The sequence below is a fragment of the Hyaena hyaena genome, unplaced genomic scaffold, assembly GCF_003009895.1.
Source record: "Hyaena hyaena isolate Hyena2069 unplaced genomic scaffold, ASM300989v1 scaffold_386, whole genome shotgun sequence".
NCBI lineage: Eukaryota > Metazoa > Chordata > Mammalia > Carnivora > Hyaenidae > Hyaena > Hyaena hyaena.
In genome coordinates, this window is record NW_024081020.1 from 789778 (window position 1) to 805267 (window position 15490).

At 52.8% G+C, this 15490-nt stretch overlaps 1 protein-coding gene across 1 annotated transcript in view; it reads left to right on the top strand.

The window, feature by feature from the left end:
- The window catches only part of DYNC1H1 (dynein cytoplasmic 1 heavy chain 1), a 67790-nt gene that overhangs the window by 38499 nt on the left and 13801 nt on the right, over positions 1-15490 (top strand). Inside the window, exons 30-51 of the mRNA XM_039251203.1 lie at positions 133-376; positions 535-718; positions 1002-1214; positions 1927-2165; positions 2339-2495; positions 3813-4040; positions 4477-4707; positions 4889-5029; positions 5467-5700; positions 5792-5998; positions 6075-6196; positions 6698-6863; positions 7352-7515; positions 9974-10103; positions 11595-11728; positions 12172-12286; positions 12388-12549; positions 12634-12848; positions 12948-13152; positions 14392-14565; positions 14669-14788; positions 14955-15075. Of these exons, the coding sequence (XP_039107134.1) occupies positions 133-376; positions 535-718; positions 1002-1214; positions 1927-2165; positions 2339-2495; positions 3813-4040; positions 4477-4707; positions 4889-5029; positions 5467-5700; positions 5792-5998; positions 6075-6196; positions 6698-6863; positions 7352-7515; positions 9974-10103; positions 11595-11728; positions 12172-12286; positions 12388-12549; positions 12634-12848; positions 12948-13152; positions 14392-14565; positions 14669-14788; positions 14955-15075 (3906 nt within the window). The remainder of the gene's footprint in view (positions 1-132; positions 377-534; positions 719-1001; positions 1215-1926; positions 2166-2338; positions 2496-3812; positions 4041-4476; positions 4708-4888; positions 5030-5466; positions 5701-5791; positions 5999-6074; positions 6197-6697; positions 6864-7351; positions 7516-9973; positions 10104-11594; positions 11729-12171; positions 12287-12387; positions 12550-12633; positions 12849-12947; positions 13153-14391; positions 14566-14668; positions 14789-14954; positions 15076-15490) is intronic.

Sequence of the window (15490 nt, forward strand, 5' to 3'; positions counted from 1 at the left end):
CAGAGAGCCGGTCCCCTGCAGTCCCGGGCTTAGAGGCCAACAGCGAAACCGATGCTTTGTCTTTGGATTTTAGGGAGATTTTAGCGTCGCTCGTGAATATCACAAGTCTTAACCCCGTTCTCTGATTTTCAGCCTCTGCCCCCATTACCTGTGAGCTGCTCAACAAACAGGTGAAGGTGAGCCCAGACATGGCCATCTTCATCACCATGAACCCCGGCTACGCGGGCAGGTCCAACCTTCCCGACAATCTGAAGAAGCTGTTCCGGAGCTTGGCCATGACCAAGCCCGACCGGCAGCTCATCGCCCAGGTCATGCTGTACTCGCAAGGCTTCCGCACTGCCGAGGTCCTCGCCAACAAAATCGTCCCGTTCTTCAAGTGAGTGCCCCAGACTGACCTGTCACCGTGTGGTAGCGTATGCCAGATGTGCCCTTGAAGGGTCGTCCCTGCAGTCACGTGTCCGTGTCTGATGTCTTGCTGTATCACTGTATGGCTGTTGAGAGTGGACTGTTGCAGACAGACCTCTTCCCTTTCAGACTGTGTGACGAGCAGCTGTCCTCTCAGAGCCACTACGACTTCGGTCTTCGAGCGTTAAAGAGTGTGCTGGTGAGTGCGGGAAACGTGAAGAGGGAGAGAATTCAGAAGATCAAGAGGGAGAAAGAAGAACGAGGGGAAGCAGTTGATGAAGGAGAAATTGCAGAAAATCTACCGGAGCAGGAGGTTTGTGCACATGCTGTTTTCATCACCCACGCTGTAAACACTAATTTAAATTCACCTTTTCAACATGTGAGCCAGAGCTTGAGAGTTTGCTGCAATTCACACACACGGGCACAGGCAGGTGGAAGACACTAACGTTGGTCTGGGGAATGGAGTGAGGACCACAGGAGTGTGCCGGGTCACTCCGTCACCAACAGCCACGTCCTCCATACGTTCTGGGGATGCGCATTGGCCGTGCGAGCCGGGCTCCTCGCCACTCAGGGCTCGGTCCTTTTGTCCCCATTAGATCCTGATACAGAGTGTCTGCGAGACAATGGTGCCCAAGCTGGTGGCAGAAGACATCCCGCTGCTCTTCAGCCTCCTGTCAGACGTGTTCCCCGGGGTCCAGTATCACCGGGGTGAGATGACTGCGCTGCGGGAGGAACTGAAGAAGGTGTGCCAGGAGATGTACCTGACGTATGGGGACGGAGAGGAAGTCGGCGGGATGTGGGTTGAGAAGGTAAGTGGCCCCGCACATCATGCAGCCACGGCCACTAGGAGAAGCTGCGCTGGACAGAGCTCTGACCACGAGGGCCAGCGCAGCATGTCATCTGGTTTGTGAAGATTTGACTTGAGGCCTTTTTCTTAACTTTAACGGAGACGTAACAGTTTATCTGAAAACCTCGCTTACGTAGCGTGGCTGTTTCTCCAGCAACGCTGACGTGATCCTAATGGACAGTATTTATACCAATAAAAGTTCTACTTGTGAGATTTCCCAACGTTGTAGATTAACAGCATAAATCTGCTAAACAGCACACGGTTTGTACTGGTGTCTTCCATCTCCTTGTTCTGGGAGATGAAAATGCGTGTTCTCACACAAGCTGTGTGCTGAGCCCGAGCAGTGCTGTGTTGGGTCACGCAGACAGCTCAGCTGTTGGGTCTCTGCCCTCCCTAGAGGGGCTCTTAGGTGCCTCTTTGGAGGCAGGTTGGTAGTCACCCCCTCTACCACTGGCTCCCAGCCTTCCTGACTTAACAAAGAGCTCCCACAGTTTAGTTAAGACCCTTCTTGAAATGTTTTTGGTAGATGCAGCCTGTATCATGTCTGCTTTAAAAATTCCAGGGCAGCCCTTGCCTTTAGCACACGTCTCCTGTTGGCTGCCATGAAGAAGGTCTGGAGAACCTTCTCGCTCTCTGTGCGGAGTGCTCAGCAGGTGATGTCTTTGGCCCTGCAGGTCCTCCAGCTCTACCAGATCACCCAGATCAACCATGGCCTGATGATGGTGGGACCCTCGGGAAGTGGGAAGAGCACGGCTTGGCGTGTGCTCCTGAAGGCTTTGGAGAGGCTCGAGGGCGTGGAGGGTGTGGCCCACATCATCGACCCCAAAGCCATCAGCAAAGACCACCTTTATGGAACCCTGGATCCCAACACCAGGGAATGGACAGATGGGCTCTTCACACATGTCCTGAGAAAGTGAGTTTGCCTCGATTCCAACGAGTGCGGCCGGGGGGCCTTCTTCCTTAACGTTAGTAGTGTGTGTTATTTTTCCAACCAAAGACTGAATGAATGAAAATGTCACTGTGGAGACTGTTGTAGAGAGAGCATTTATAATCTAAAAATGCTGTTTCCAAACTCTCCCAAACCAGGATCATAGACAACGTGAGGGGCGAGCTACAAAAGCGCCAGTGGATTGTCTTCGATGGCGACGTGGACCCCGAGTGGGTGGAGAACTTGAACTCGGTGCTGGATGACAACAAGCTTCTGACTCTGCCAAATGGCGAGCGCCTCAGCCTTCCGCCCAACGTAAGTGGTCTTCCTCAGGGTATCAGACCAAATACCCCACGTGCTCTGGAGGGGAGGTTGAGTTTCACCGTGCAACAGTCAGTTATGTAAATAGTTTTCAAAGTTGATTGAGTCTCCTTGTGCTAGAGTTTCCCATTCCCGTGGCCAGCAGGAAGTACGTCTCTAGGACTTATAAGAACTTGACACCACTGCCCAATGTTAAGCATACTCCGCGATTCCCAGTTAACGCTCCTAACCCAGTGTTACGGGGTTGTCGTTAGGATTTCTGAAGTTATCATACATTTGGGAAGTGGCTAAATGAGTAATTTAGATATGGAAGCTTTCCAGGCTATCCTTTGGACATGAGCATTTGGTCCAGGTCCTGGGTAGATCAGAAACATGGGTGGGCATGGCATGGATTTGCATCCTACTGAAGGTCTGGCAGGAAGAAAACTGACAAAAGCCCTCGCCATCCTGGGGCATACAGTCTGATGTGGAAAACAGACCTTCAAGGTAAACACTGTTGAGTGCTTAGGAGAAAATGAGCTGGAGGCAGTGGCTGGTACTGGCGAGAGCTGGAATGTGCTCGGTCAGGGATGGTGGCATGGAGGCATCACCTAGAGGCGTTTGTAGAGATCGAGGCATGTGAGGGAGCCAGTCCTGTGGGCCTCCGGGTAGCGGGGGCTTGGCTGGGGTGTGAGGGGCGGGGGGAGAAAAGGAGGCTGGACCAGAGAGGAAAGGGACCAGATCAGGTTGGGCCCAGGGCAGCCTAAGGACTGGCACTTGCCCGCTGGGTGAGTCAGGAGCCTTGGGCACGTCCGGATCACATCCCTCTGAGGTTAAGGCTGAGTCCTCCGAGGTGGAATCAGACCACCTGCTTTGAATCTCAGCTCCATTTACCAGCAGTGGGACCTGGGTGAGGTGTCCAGCCCCGTCTGTGGGACGGGGACAGTGCGCCTGTCTCCAGGGATCGGCGTGAGGGTTGATGAGTTGGGGTGGGGAGCGAGGTCACGGTGCCTGGCCCGGGGTAAGGCTGGCACACTCCCCCACTGATGCCCCTCCAGGGGAGCTGCGTGTCTCCTGTTCGCCAGGAGCTGGCCCCGTGGGCTCACCAGCTCTCCTCCCCGCCACGCACGCCTCCTGCACAGGTCCTTGCAAGAGCACTTGGTAGGTGCTGTCGTGATGACAGCCGTGGGTGTTTCTACTTTTTAAACTAGGTGCAGAAAAACTAGATTTAGTTTAATTGTTCTTTCAGTGTGTATATAGGTAAACGAGTTTTAACGTCTGAGTTTCTATCAAACCTACATCATTAAATCTGCTCTGTGTTTTCTCTTCGAGGTGCGAATAATGTTTGAAGTGCAGGACTTGAAGTATGCCACTCTGGCCACGGTGTCGCGCTGCGGCATGGTCTGGTTTAGCGAGGACGTTCTCAGCACAGACATGATCTTCAACAACTTCCTGGCCAGGCTGCGCAGCATCCCCCTGGACGAAGGGGAGGACGAGGCCCAGCGCCGGCGCAAGGGCAAAGAGGACGAGGGGGAGGAGGCCGCCTCCCCGATGCTGCAGGTACGACGGCCATCACCGCTCCGCCAAGCACGGCCGCAGAGCCAGAGCTGGGGGGTGCGGGGCGTCCCGCGGTGACGTGATGCGTTCCACCCCTGAGGGTCTAGAAGCCGGGCTGCTGCTCCCGGATGGTCACTGCTCCCCTGCGGACGCCGGCCACTCTGTGTTGTCACATAGCAGCGCCTAACAAAGCAACCTCAGCTGCCAAAGGGAAGACCCCTTTGGGAAAATTTGAAGACTTTTAGTTTTCTGACTTTTCTCTGCAAATTGATGAACAGCTGCCGTTTTCCATTTCAGTGATGGACTGAGGATGGGTCATTGAGGCTTATCCAGAAAATTGGTTTTTCACAGGTCACATGACTTTCCCGGGCCTAGGTGAGAATATATGAAAATCTCCAGGTTTTTTCGATAGTTACACAGTATTGACTGCTTCTTGCAGATCCAAAGGGACGCAGCGACAATCATGCAGCCGTACTTCACATCCAACGGTCTGGTCACCAAGGCCCTGGAGCATGCCTTCAAGCTGGAGCACATCATGGACCTGACACGCCTCCGCTGCCTGGGCTCGCTCTTCTCCATGCTGCACCAGGCCTGCCGCAATGTGGCCCAGTACAACGCCAACCACCCCGACTTCCCCATGCAGACCGAGCAGCTGGAGCGCTACATTCAGGTAGGGAACCTGCTTTCGTGTGTTCTCTTCCCTGGGGACAGGATCAGGCTGTCACGGGGACCAGGAAAGGTGCAAGCGTGTCCATGATGCAAGAACCAACATTTTCGAGGTTAATGTTGCTGTAACTGTCTTAATTGTTGGAATTTTATCTAAAAGTGGATTTTGTTCTCTCCGTAAACAGAGGTATTTGGTGTATGCCATACTCTGGTCCCTGTCTGGAGACAGTCGGCTGAAAATGAGAGCAGAGTTGGGTGAATACATCAGAAGGATCACAACGGTGCCGTTGCCTGCTGCACCCAACATACCGATTATTGATTACGAAGTAAGTGCGTGAAGGGCGTGGCCTTCCTCCCTTGACCCTGACATGTTGGTTTAATTCATCCTGAGCAACCTCGCCGTTAGCTTGTCTTATTCTTTCTGTTTTTTTTTTAATTTATTACAAGAGAGTGTGCCCATGAATGGGGGAGGGGCAGAGAGGGGAGAGAATCCCAAGCAGGCTCCGCACTGTCGGTGCAGCGCCTGATGTGGGACTCAGTCTCATGAACTGTGAGATCATGACCTGAGCTGAAGCCAAGAGTCAGATGTTTAGCCGACTGAGCCCTCCGGGCACCCCATTAATCTTTCCATTTCATAAAAGTGTTCTGTCCTTTGCTTTATGTGGTACAAGGAGACCAGGTGAACCTGAAAGTTGTGTATATGAAAGCAGGCAAGTCTTTGAGGTGCGTGGCTCCCAAGTGACCACCCCTTCTCTGGGTGTAGGTGTCCATCAGCGGAGAATGGTCGCCGTGGCAGGCCAAGGTGCCGCAGATTGAAGTGGAGACGCACAAGGTGGCGGCCCCTGACGTCGTCGTGCCGACTCTGGACACCGTCCGCCACGAAGCCCTGCTGTACACCTGGCTGGCTGAGCACAAGCCGCTGGTCCTGTGCGGGCCCCCCGGGTCTGGCAAGACCATGACGCTCTTCAGCGCCCTCCGGGCCTTGCCCGACATGGAGGTAAAGCGGCTGGGAGGCGGGCAGCGGGCTGTTCGGTGCTCACATACAGGGCGGGGCTTACGATACTCAGTCGGTCTCTTCCTGTGTAAAGGTTGTGGGTCTCAACTTCTCGAGCGCTACCACTCCAGAGCTCCTGCTGAAGACTTTTGACCACTACTGCGAGTACAGGCGCACGCCTAACGGGGTTGTTTTGGCTCCTGTTCAACTTGGAAAGTGGCTGGTGCTTTTCTGTGATGAGATCAACTTGCCGGACATGGACAAATACGGGACACAGAGGGTCATATCCTTCATCAGACAGGTTTGTGTGCATCCACAGTCTCCGCTGCCCTTGTTAACGTTTGCCCCTAATGCGCTCACACTCCCGCTTTCCTCAGATGGTGGAGCATGGAGGCTTTTACCGAACCTCAGATCAAACGTGGGTGAAGCTGGAGAGGATCCAGTTTGTTGGGGCTTGTAACCCCCCCACGGATCCTGGAAGAAAGCCCCTCTCTCACAGGTAACACATGGCTCTGTGGACAGCCCTGGCCCAGCGCACATGCCTGCTCCAAGATGGTTTTAAACGTACCACAAAAAAATCTGGTTTTAGTTATCAAAGGTCACAAGATACTGCTTCTCCTTGGGTGGCCCCTGGGCTCCTTGTGCCAGGCTGCAATACTAGAAAACACAGTCTAAAATAAAAGTACTGACTCTCTGGGTGGTGATGAGCTAAGTGCCCCAGACCTCTGCAGGGTCACGATGAGGCTGAATCAGCCTGAATCATTTTTCCATTTTTGCGTGGCTGTTTTTCAAAGTTTTTTGCACCTACTGTTGGTGTCGGGGCTGGGCCCCAGCGGTTTGCGTGTAATTGCGTGATCTGCGTTCTCAGGGATGGGAGGCCTGTGTGGGTGGATCAGGGAGCAGCCCCAGGGCCAGGCCGGGCCGGCTGCTCTCCACTCAGGAGCGCTGCTGCTCGGCTGGGGTGGCTGATGCGGTGGCTGAGCCTGCTATCCCCACGCAGATTCTTGCGCCACGTGCCCGTAGTGTATGTGGATTACCCGGGACCCGCCTCTCTGACGCAGATCTACGGCACCTTCAACCGGGCCATGCTGCGGCTCATCCCGTCCCTGCGCACGTACGCGGAGCCGCTCACCGCCGCCATGGTGGAGTTCTACACCATGTCCCAGGTACGCGGGGTCGGGCGCCGCTAAAAGATGGAGCTTTATTTAGAGTCCTTGTTGAGCCGGGACTTCCAGAGCCTGTTCTCAAATCATTCTACCGGGTACTGTGACTGCAAACATTTTCCTTTTTTCTCGTTGCTCTTTTCTGCACACGTTACGTACAGTATTGTTTACAAAATTGGTACTGTATTTCTCTGTTTCTCAAAAGACAAGTGCACAACAGCACAACCATTTGTAGCGATTGCGTGTTGCGGAACTGCTCCCAGCAGCTGGTCCGCTGATGTGGCCGCCAGCAGCACCCCCTTCCGCCACCCTCGCCACCGCTTTCAAATTGCCCGGTGAAAGGGAGCGGTTCTCCTACGTGGGACTTGCGCATCTAGGACGCCTTCCGGTTCCGGCTCCTCCCGGGGCACTGAGAACTTGACCTTTTCACCACTTTTCATTCACGTCTTGAAAGGGATTTACACACCTCTCCCACTTTTCTGAACCTGCAGGAGAGATTCACCCAGGACACACAGCCCCACTACATCTACTCGCCCCGTGAGATGACGAGGTGGGTGCGAGGTATCTTCGAGGCCCTGAGACCCCTGGAGACCCTGCCTGTGGAAGGCCTCATTCGGATTTGGGCACACGAAGCTCTCCGTCTCTTCCAAGACCGGTAATGCCAAGGACATGGTTAGCCCTGTGCTCCCGTACCCTGATGCTTATGGCCCTCCGAGTCAGGCTGTGTGCGAGGCTGGCCTGCCCAAGTCTGAGCCAGCGTCTGTTGGTAGTAGAAGGGGGCAGAGGCAGCAAGGGCAGTCTTGCGTCTGAGCACAGCCACCCCCAGCATGAGGGGGCTCAGGGACGCCCACCCCTGGTTACTTAGTGGCGGTGAGGTGGGTGGGGGGGGATGCCTTCCATTAAGCTCAGTAACTGTCATGCATGAGCCCCATAACCTTGTCCAAGCTGGAATTTTCTGGTGAATTTAAATGCCTTTTGGGGGCACCTGGCTGGCTTAGTCGGTGGAGCGTGGGACTCTTAATCTTGGGGTCATGAGTTCAAGTCCCGCATTGGATGTAGAGATTACTTAAAAAAAATTAAATTGAAATACACCATTAAATGCCTTCTAGCAACTCCCTGGTGTGTGGTTTCCATAACCAGCACTCCTCACCCTCAAACTTTATTTTCATCAGAGGGTTTGCAGCTCTGTCCCTGGACTTTAGTTTTCTCTTTATCTGCTGGCCACTTTTCTCAGGTCTTGCCTCGTAGATTTCTGAGTTTTCTAGTGAAGATGCCAGTACGTAGGGGATGAGCTGCTCATGACTGTAGGGATCAGTGTGGACACGGAAGGTTTTGTGGCTTGAGTCACAGGAAATGCCACAGTGGAATTGAGCCTTTACTTCTTGAGGAATCTTGAAAATTACTGACATTTTTTAGCCAGAACCAACTTCTTGTATTCTTCGTAGTCCAGTGCACTCTTTGTATTACAGTAAATTCTCAATTTTCCTAGTTCCTGCCCTGTTACTTTGTGCTTTTTTTTTTTTTTTTTTTTTTGATGTATTTTAGCACTGCATAGTCTTTCAGGCTCATTTTAGATTGCTGAGGAAAAGTTAAATTTGTGTTGCTTTAATCCTAAACTTCTAAAAACTAATTCTTGGGGCTCCTGGGTGGCTCAGGTGGTTAAGCATCCAACTTTGGCTCAGGTCATGATCTCACGGTTCACGGGTTTGAGCCCCGCATCGGGCTGTGTGCTGACAGCTCAGAGCCTGGAGCCTGCTTCAGATGCTGTGACTCCCTGTCTCTGCTCCTCTTTTCCTTGTACACTCTCTCTCAAAAATAAAAAAAAAATTAAGAGAACAATTTTTTAATTTTTAATTTACTACCAAACACAGCACCAGTTTCCTTTATTTGAGGGATTGTTCTGCCTGTGAATTGAGCTACTCAAAACAGTGCAGGAGGTCAGGCCTCTTGTGGCCGAGCAGGTCCCCTGGCTCCCAGGTGTAAGTATGAGGTGGCCATACGCAAAGGACACAGTCCCTCTGGCTGCTCATAGTCCCAGGTGTACATGGTTGGTCAGTTAATGTTACTCCCGGGAGAAGCCAGGGCAGATGGCTCCCTCCAGACTGAGGGTATGGACCAGTGCATCTAGCGGCTGCAACTCCAGACCAGTGAGTCCTGCCTCCGGGCTGCTCTTCTCCCCCGAGCTCGCGAGGAGTCTCAGAATCTGCTTCATCCTAGATCCCTGGCTTTGAACCTGGGCTCCTGGGAGTCCACTGGGTCCCACAGCTATGCTGACCGAGAGGCCGGTGTAGGACATGAACAAAGTGAGCTGGAGCAGGGAACATCGTGTTGGCATCTTTTTATTTACAAAAACCAAACCAAATCAAACAAAAAAGCCTCTAACCCTTTCTTCTTTAATAATGAAAAAATTTGAACTATGATTTCACAGATTTCCCAAAATACCAGAGATAAAATTGTATTAAATTCTGATTGGCTGCAGTTGCATTAACTGTGCCCTGCACCTGGTGGCCTGAGTGTGCCCCATGTTCGGCTTCTCAGGGCGTGCTCGCCCCCCCTTCCCACCCACGTGGACACATTCAGTCTCACCTGCTCCATCGTGGTTTTCTTTATCAGCCTGGGCCTCTGGGCCACGCGTGTTGGCAGTTCCCTGCTGCTGTTCCCCTGTGACCCCGGGAACTTTGTATTGGGCAAGCGTAGAAGCCAGAGTCATGTTGGCATTTTTACAATCAAAGTGATTAAACACTTTTAGAGGATTTTTTTTTTCACTTTTATTTCTTTTTGTTTTTTTAGTAACCTCTGCACCCAACGTGGGGGTTCACACTCACGACCCCAAGTTGCTCTTCCAGCTGAGCCCGCCAGGCGCCCCCTAGAGGAATTGTTTTTTAATGTAATGGTGCCATAGGCTTTAGGGGTTTTATGTTTAATACCAACATTTTGGATTGGTTAGTCTGTCTGGAGTTCAGATTCTTAGATTTTTCCATTGAGAGAAAATGAAAACTTCTGGTAAAGGCTAATTCCAGCCCTGGGAGTTGCCCGCAGCTCCGACAAAAGCTGGTGTCCTCCCCGCACGGCTCCTGTTTGCGCTGATACGCACACCGCTCTTCTTCCAACAGACTCGTGGAGGACGAGGAGAGGCGCTGGACGGACGAGAACATTGATATGGTTGCTCTGAAGCACTTTCCCAACATAGACAAAGAGAAGGCAATGAGCCGGCCCATCTTGTACAGCAACTGGCTATCGAAGGTAACCAGTTGTCCTTTCAGAAATAATTTTTCTGTCCTTTCAGCTAGAATTATCATCGCATCAAACATATCTTTTTCTTGAAAAATGCTTCGAGTAAGCAAGCGCCTCATTGGTTACAGGCACAATGCGCCACACTTTACTGATCATTCAGCGCAGACCATCCCAGGAGTGTGGCTGGGGCTGGCGGGCCGGCTGCGTGTGTCCCGCTCCCATGAGACGGCAGTGCCAGAGCCCCGCGGTGCCAGCCGGCGGGACGGGCTTCGGCGTGTTCGCGGTGAAGGGAGTCTTCCCCGCAGCTTTCACTCCCCTCACGCTCCAGAAATGAGCTAATTGTGAATAATCCGTGTGAAAATGTTTCCTGTAGTACCACACTAGACGAAGTTGGCGTTTCTAGAATAGGTGTGAGCTGTTCTTTTTCTGAAAGAGAGTAGGATGTTTTAGTAAGGTGAAGTTTCAATATGCATTCTAGTCAGCCAGTAGTATGGGCACAGGGATGAGTAAAATCTTGTAGAGGGCGTGCAGTCCAATAGGGGAGAGGGCCAGATGGAAACAGCTCTGTCTGGAGAGATCACAGTAGCACTGACCCTGGGCTTGGCTCTAAAAGGGGTTTGTATACCTTTCTCAAGAAGGGCATGAGGAAAAAAAGAAGAAGAAGGGCGTGAGGCACAGGGCCTGACAGAGGCAAAGACACAGAAGTAAGAAGTAGCAGGACAGGTTTGGTGTTGCCAGAATTTTTGGTGTGTTTCTGGACCCTAGATACTAATCTTTCTCATTTATAGGCACCCTCTTCTCTCAGTGGCCCATCTGTCACTGTCTTTCTGGTGTCTTTTGAAGAGCACATGTTGTCAGAGTTCTGTCATTTAAACCCGCAACCCACAGTGATTGTGTGGAGGCGTCCCTTGTCCCGGCACCAGGCTCAGCACTGTTTGCTGAACGATCCCTTACCTGGCAGCGTCTGTCTGTCATGGGTTCCCTGCATGCAGGGGTCTGTTTCAGAGGCCCCGTCCTACTCTGTTGCTTGCTCAAAACTACATGGCCTTGATAATGACGATGAAGTTTGATAGGATAGGCCTTCACACTTGGTTCTTCTTTAGGGAGATCTTGACTGTCTTTGGCCCTTTCTGCTTCCAAATGAAATTTGAAATTGGCTTGTCAAGTCGTGCCAAAATCTCCACCACTGCCCACCACTGAGGTTGTGGCTGGGAGTATATGGACTTTCTCTGTCGATTTGCATGGAGCTGATAAGTTTGCTTACCTCTGCACAGCCATGGTTACAGTCTTCATTTATTTATGCCTTCTGTGAGGTCTTTTGGGGACAAGGATGTTCCCTGGTTTTAGATTGAGTCCTGGTTAACTTACATTTGTGTTGCTGTGTTGTAAGTGATGCCTTCTCTTATATGTTTTAACGGTTTCTTGGTACCTGAAATTGTAATTGACTGGTATGATACAAAGAATGGTTTCTTTTACTAATTGGGTCTTCTCTTTCTCCAGGATTACATCCCAGTAGACCAGGAGGAATTGAGAGATTACGTCAAAGCTAGGCTGAAAGTCTTCTATGAGGAAGAACTTGATGTCCCCCTGGTCCTGTTCAATGAAGTGTTAGACCACGTGCTCAGGATCGACCGGTGGGCTTTTTGTGGTTACAGCCTACTGTTCATGTAGTGGTAGGGGTCCTCCCAACCGACTCCCCCACACACACACCTCACCTCTGCCTTCTCAGCTAAGCGACACCCCTCCCTGCTAAGCCCACTTCTGCATCCCATGTCTGCCTGCTCTGTGGCCCCCGCTGGGCTCCTGCTAGCAGTCTGTTCCTGTCTGTTCCTGCCGTGACTGACACCTCCCATTAGATCCTGCCTTGTGCCCCCTGAGGGTCTGGAAGACAGGACCGTTGATCTTTGCATCCCCACTAGGCCTGGCAAATACCAGTTGCTCAACAGCTGTTTAACGTACCAATTCAAGTTAAAATACATTAAAAATGTTGTAGGTTAACTCCTGAGAAAATGTAGGACCTGAGTGTCAAAAGAACAGAGCATAAAAGCCTTTTAATTACCTTTTCTGATAATGTCAGGATATTCCGCCAACCTCAAGGCCACTTGCTTCTGATCGGTGTCAGTGGAGCAGGAAAAACCACCCTGTCCCGTTTTGTGGCCTGGATGAATGGTTTGAGCGTATACCAGATTAAGGTGGGTCTGGTCGATGCCTCGTAATCCCAGCGACAGATTCCTGACTCCTGCACATGGATCCTTGAATGAGATTGGACCTAACCTGCCAACTGCCTCTGCAGGTGCACAGGAAGTACACTGGGGAAGACTTTGATGAAGATCTTCGGACGGTGTTGAGGCGTTCTGGCTGTAAGAACGAAAAGATAGCATTTATAATGGATGAATCCAACGTGTTAGATTCTGGATTCCTGGAGCGAATGAATACCCTTCTGGCCAATGGGGAGGTAAGCGCCATGTTGCATGGTGCTGCATGTTAGTGGTGTCAGGTTCCCTGGGCCAGTCGATCGTAGCGCCCTCTCGTTTGTTAGGTCCCCGGCCTCTTCGAAGGAGACGAGTACGCCACTCTGATGACCCAGTGCAAAGAGGGGGCCCAGAAGGAGGGCTTGATGCTGGACTCGCACGAGGAGCTGTACAAGTGGTTCACCAGCCAGGTCATCCGCAACCTGCACGTCGTCTTCACCATGAACCCATCCTCCGAGGGGCTCAAGGACCGCGCGGCCACCTCCCCGGCACTTTTCAACAGGTGCGCTGACGTCCGCTGGGCTCAGGGTTGTGACCGCCGATTTCTTCCCGGGCATACCCAGCTCCCGGGAGCTGCATGAGACGGGGGCGTCTTTTTCAGGTGTGTGTTGAACTGGTTCGGGGACTGGTCCACGGAAGCGCTGTACCAAGTGGGCAAGGAGTTCACAAGTAAGATGGACCTGGAGAAGCCCAATTACATCGTGCCTGATTACATGCCAGTTGTGTATGACAAACTCCCACAGCCCCCGTCCCATCGGGAGGCGATTGTGAACAGCTGTGTGTTCGTTCATCAGACTCTTCACCAGGTGGGTTCAGTTTTGAGGTCCTGGAAAAAGCAAAGCTGACTATCCTGCTAATGTAAAGGCAAATCGATGAAGTCGACACCTAGGGTGTTTCATGCCACACGATACCGTTCTTGTCGTTACCTGTCGGGACGCATCACCCTCCTTGCTCCCAGACTGCACCTTCTGGGGTCCTGGACCTTCGCTGCCCTGTGGATGCTGCCTCCATAAAACGTCCTTCCCTGCTTTCCTTTTCTCACTGCGCGCGCGTCCTGGTTCTCTATTCCAGACCAGGGTTGGCATACCTTTCCTGGAAAAGGCCAGATAGATGACGTGTGAGGCCTCGTGCACCAGGAGGGTCTCTGACTGCCTGGCCCTGCCTGGATACACAGGTCCGCGCAGCCCGCAGGGGTGGGGCGGGCTGTGTGCCGCTAACGCTTCGTTTGCAGAAACGTGCAGCGACCAGATCTGGCCCGCTGGCCAGGGTTCGCTGTCCCTTGTTTTAGACTCCTCATCGCAGAGGGGTTCAATCTGTTCCCGTCAGAAAGGCCTTTGTAAAGACCCTGCTGAGCCTGTGGCTGTCCGGTTGACCGCTGCCCCACCGCCGCACCTGCAGGCCGCCTCCGCTGCCTCCAGAGTGTAGCCCGGCCCCAGCTTCCTTCGCTGGTCTCGTGTCCTATCGCCCTGCTGTAGCCAGAGGGGCCCGAGCAGATGGTCCCACAGAGCTGTGCCGCTTGCCCTTTCTTGGTGCCATCTCTTACTTTGGTGTCCCTGGAAAATAAGCAGAAGGCAGAGGAGGCAGGGCATCACATAGGGCCTCCAGCTATACACGGGTGATGTCACCAGGGTCACCAGAGGTTTGACAAGAGAGCTTTGGGGTTCCTGAGGCTCCCTGAGATCTCAAAGGAGGCTGAGCTGAGACCCCAGCTCAAGTATGACTCCTTTTTTTTTTTTTTTTTAATGTTTGTTTACTTTGAGAGAGAGTGAGCACATGTGTGCAACGGAGGGAAAAAGAGAAGCCCAAGCAGGCTCCGGGCTGTCAGCGCAGAGCCTGATGCGGGACTCAGTCTCACAAACCGTGAGATCGTGACCTGAGAGTCAGACGCCCAACCCACTGAGCCGCCCGGGCGCCCCTTGAGTGTGATTCCTCAGGGCCGGGCCCATATTCCGTGTCACTCAGCGGCCCACAGGGTAGCATGTTTTCAGAGGTTAAATCACAGAGAACGTCCTCAAGAGTAAAAAGATGTAACTATTCTCTCAAAGGCTAATGCTCGGCTAGCAAAGCGCGGGGGCAGGACGATGGCCATCACACCTCGCCATTACCTAGACTTCATCAACCACTACGCCAACCTGTTCCACGAGAAGCGGAGCGAGCTGGAGGAGCAGCAGATGCACCTGAACGTCGGGCTCAGAAAAATCAAAGAAACTGTCGACCAGGTACATCCCAGGCGTTTGCTTACGGGCAGGGGCTGGCGTGAGGAGCCCTTTCCGGGAAATTTCTGTGTGGTTCTGTCCCCCTAATATAGTGCCCATCCTGCAGGTGGAGGAACTGCGGCGCGACTTGCGGATAAAGAGCCAGGAGCTGGAGGTGAAGAACGCGGCCGCCAACGACAAGCTGAAGAAGATGGTGAAGGACCAGCAGGAGGCCGAGAAGAAGAAGGTGCCCGCTTGCTTCCCGGGCCCCGGGCCCACCGGGCGGGGGTCTAGTCCGGGGTGGGCTTCAGAGATTGATGGGTTGGGGCAGGGTGCCGGTGGAGCGAGGACGATTGTTCACGACGCCTCGGCGGCACAGCCAGGCCCCGAAGCCGAGCCGTCCCTCCCTGTAGGTGATGAGCCAGGAAATCCAGGAGCAGCTGCACAAGCAGCAGGAGGTCATCGCAGACAAACAGATGAGCGTCAAAGAGGATCTCGACAAGGTGGAGCCTGCTGTCATCGAGGCCCAGAACGGTAGGTCACTGCTGTCAGGGGTCTGGCTTTCTAGAAAGGGTGCCTTCTGTCCACGGTGCTGTGCAGCACGGGGGCTGCGCCTGGGCTTCCCCCAGAGGCACGTACATGTCCAGAAGCCTCACCAGTAAACATCTGAAGGTTTTTCTAAACACCGAAGATGGTCTTCATCTCCTAAAACAGACTTTCTGTGGGGCTCCTGCCTTCGCCAGAGCGAGACCCTTCTCATAGACCGTTGACGAAACAAGCTTTGTGTGAATACGTGTTTGTTTTTTAATTTGGCGATAATTCCCTGAATATGCTAATTCTCTGAATTTCACCCAGAAATGCCTTAAAGTGTGTAGTGTTGTCGTCTTGTGGTTTTCTGAGTGGTTTCTGGGAGGCCAGTGAATACTGACTTGGGTGCTGATGGCAGTCA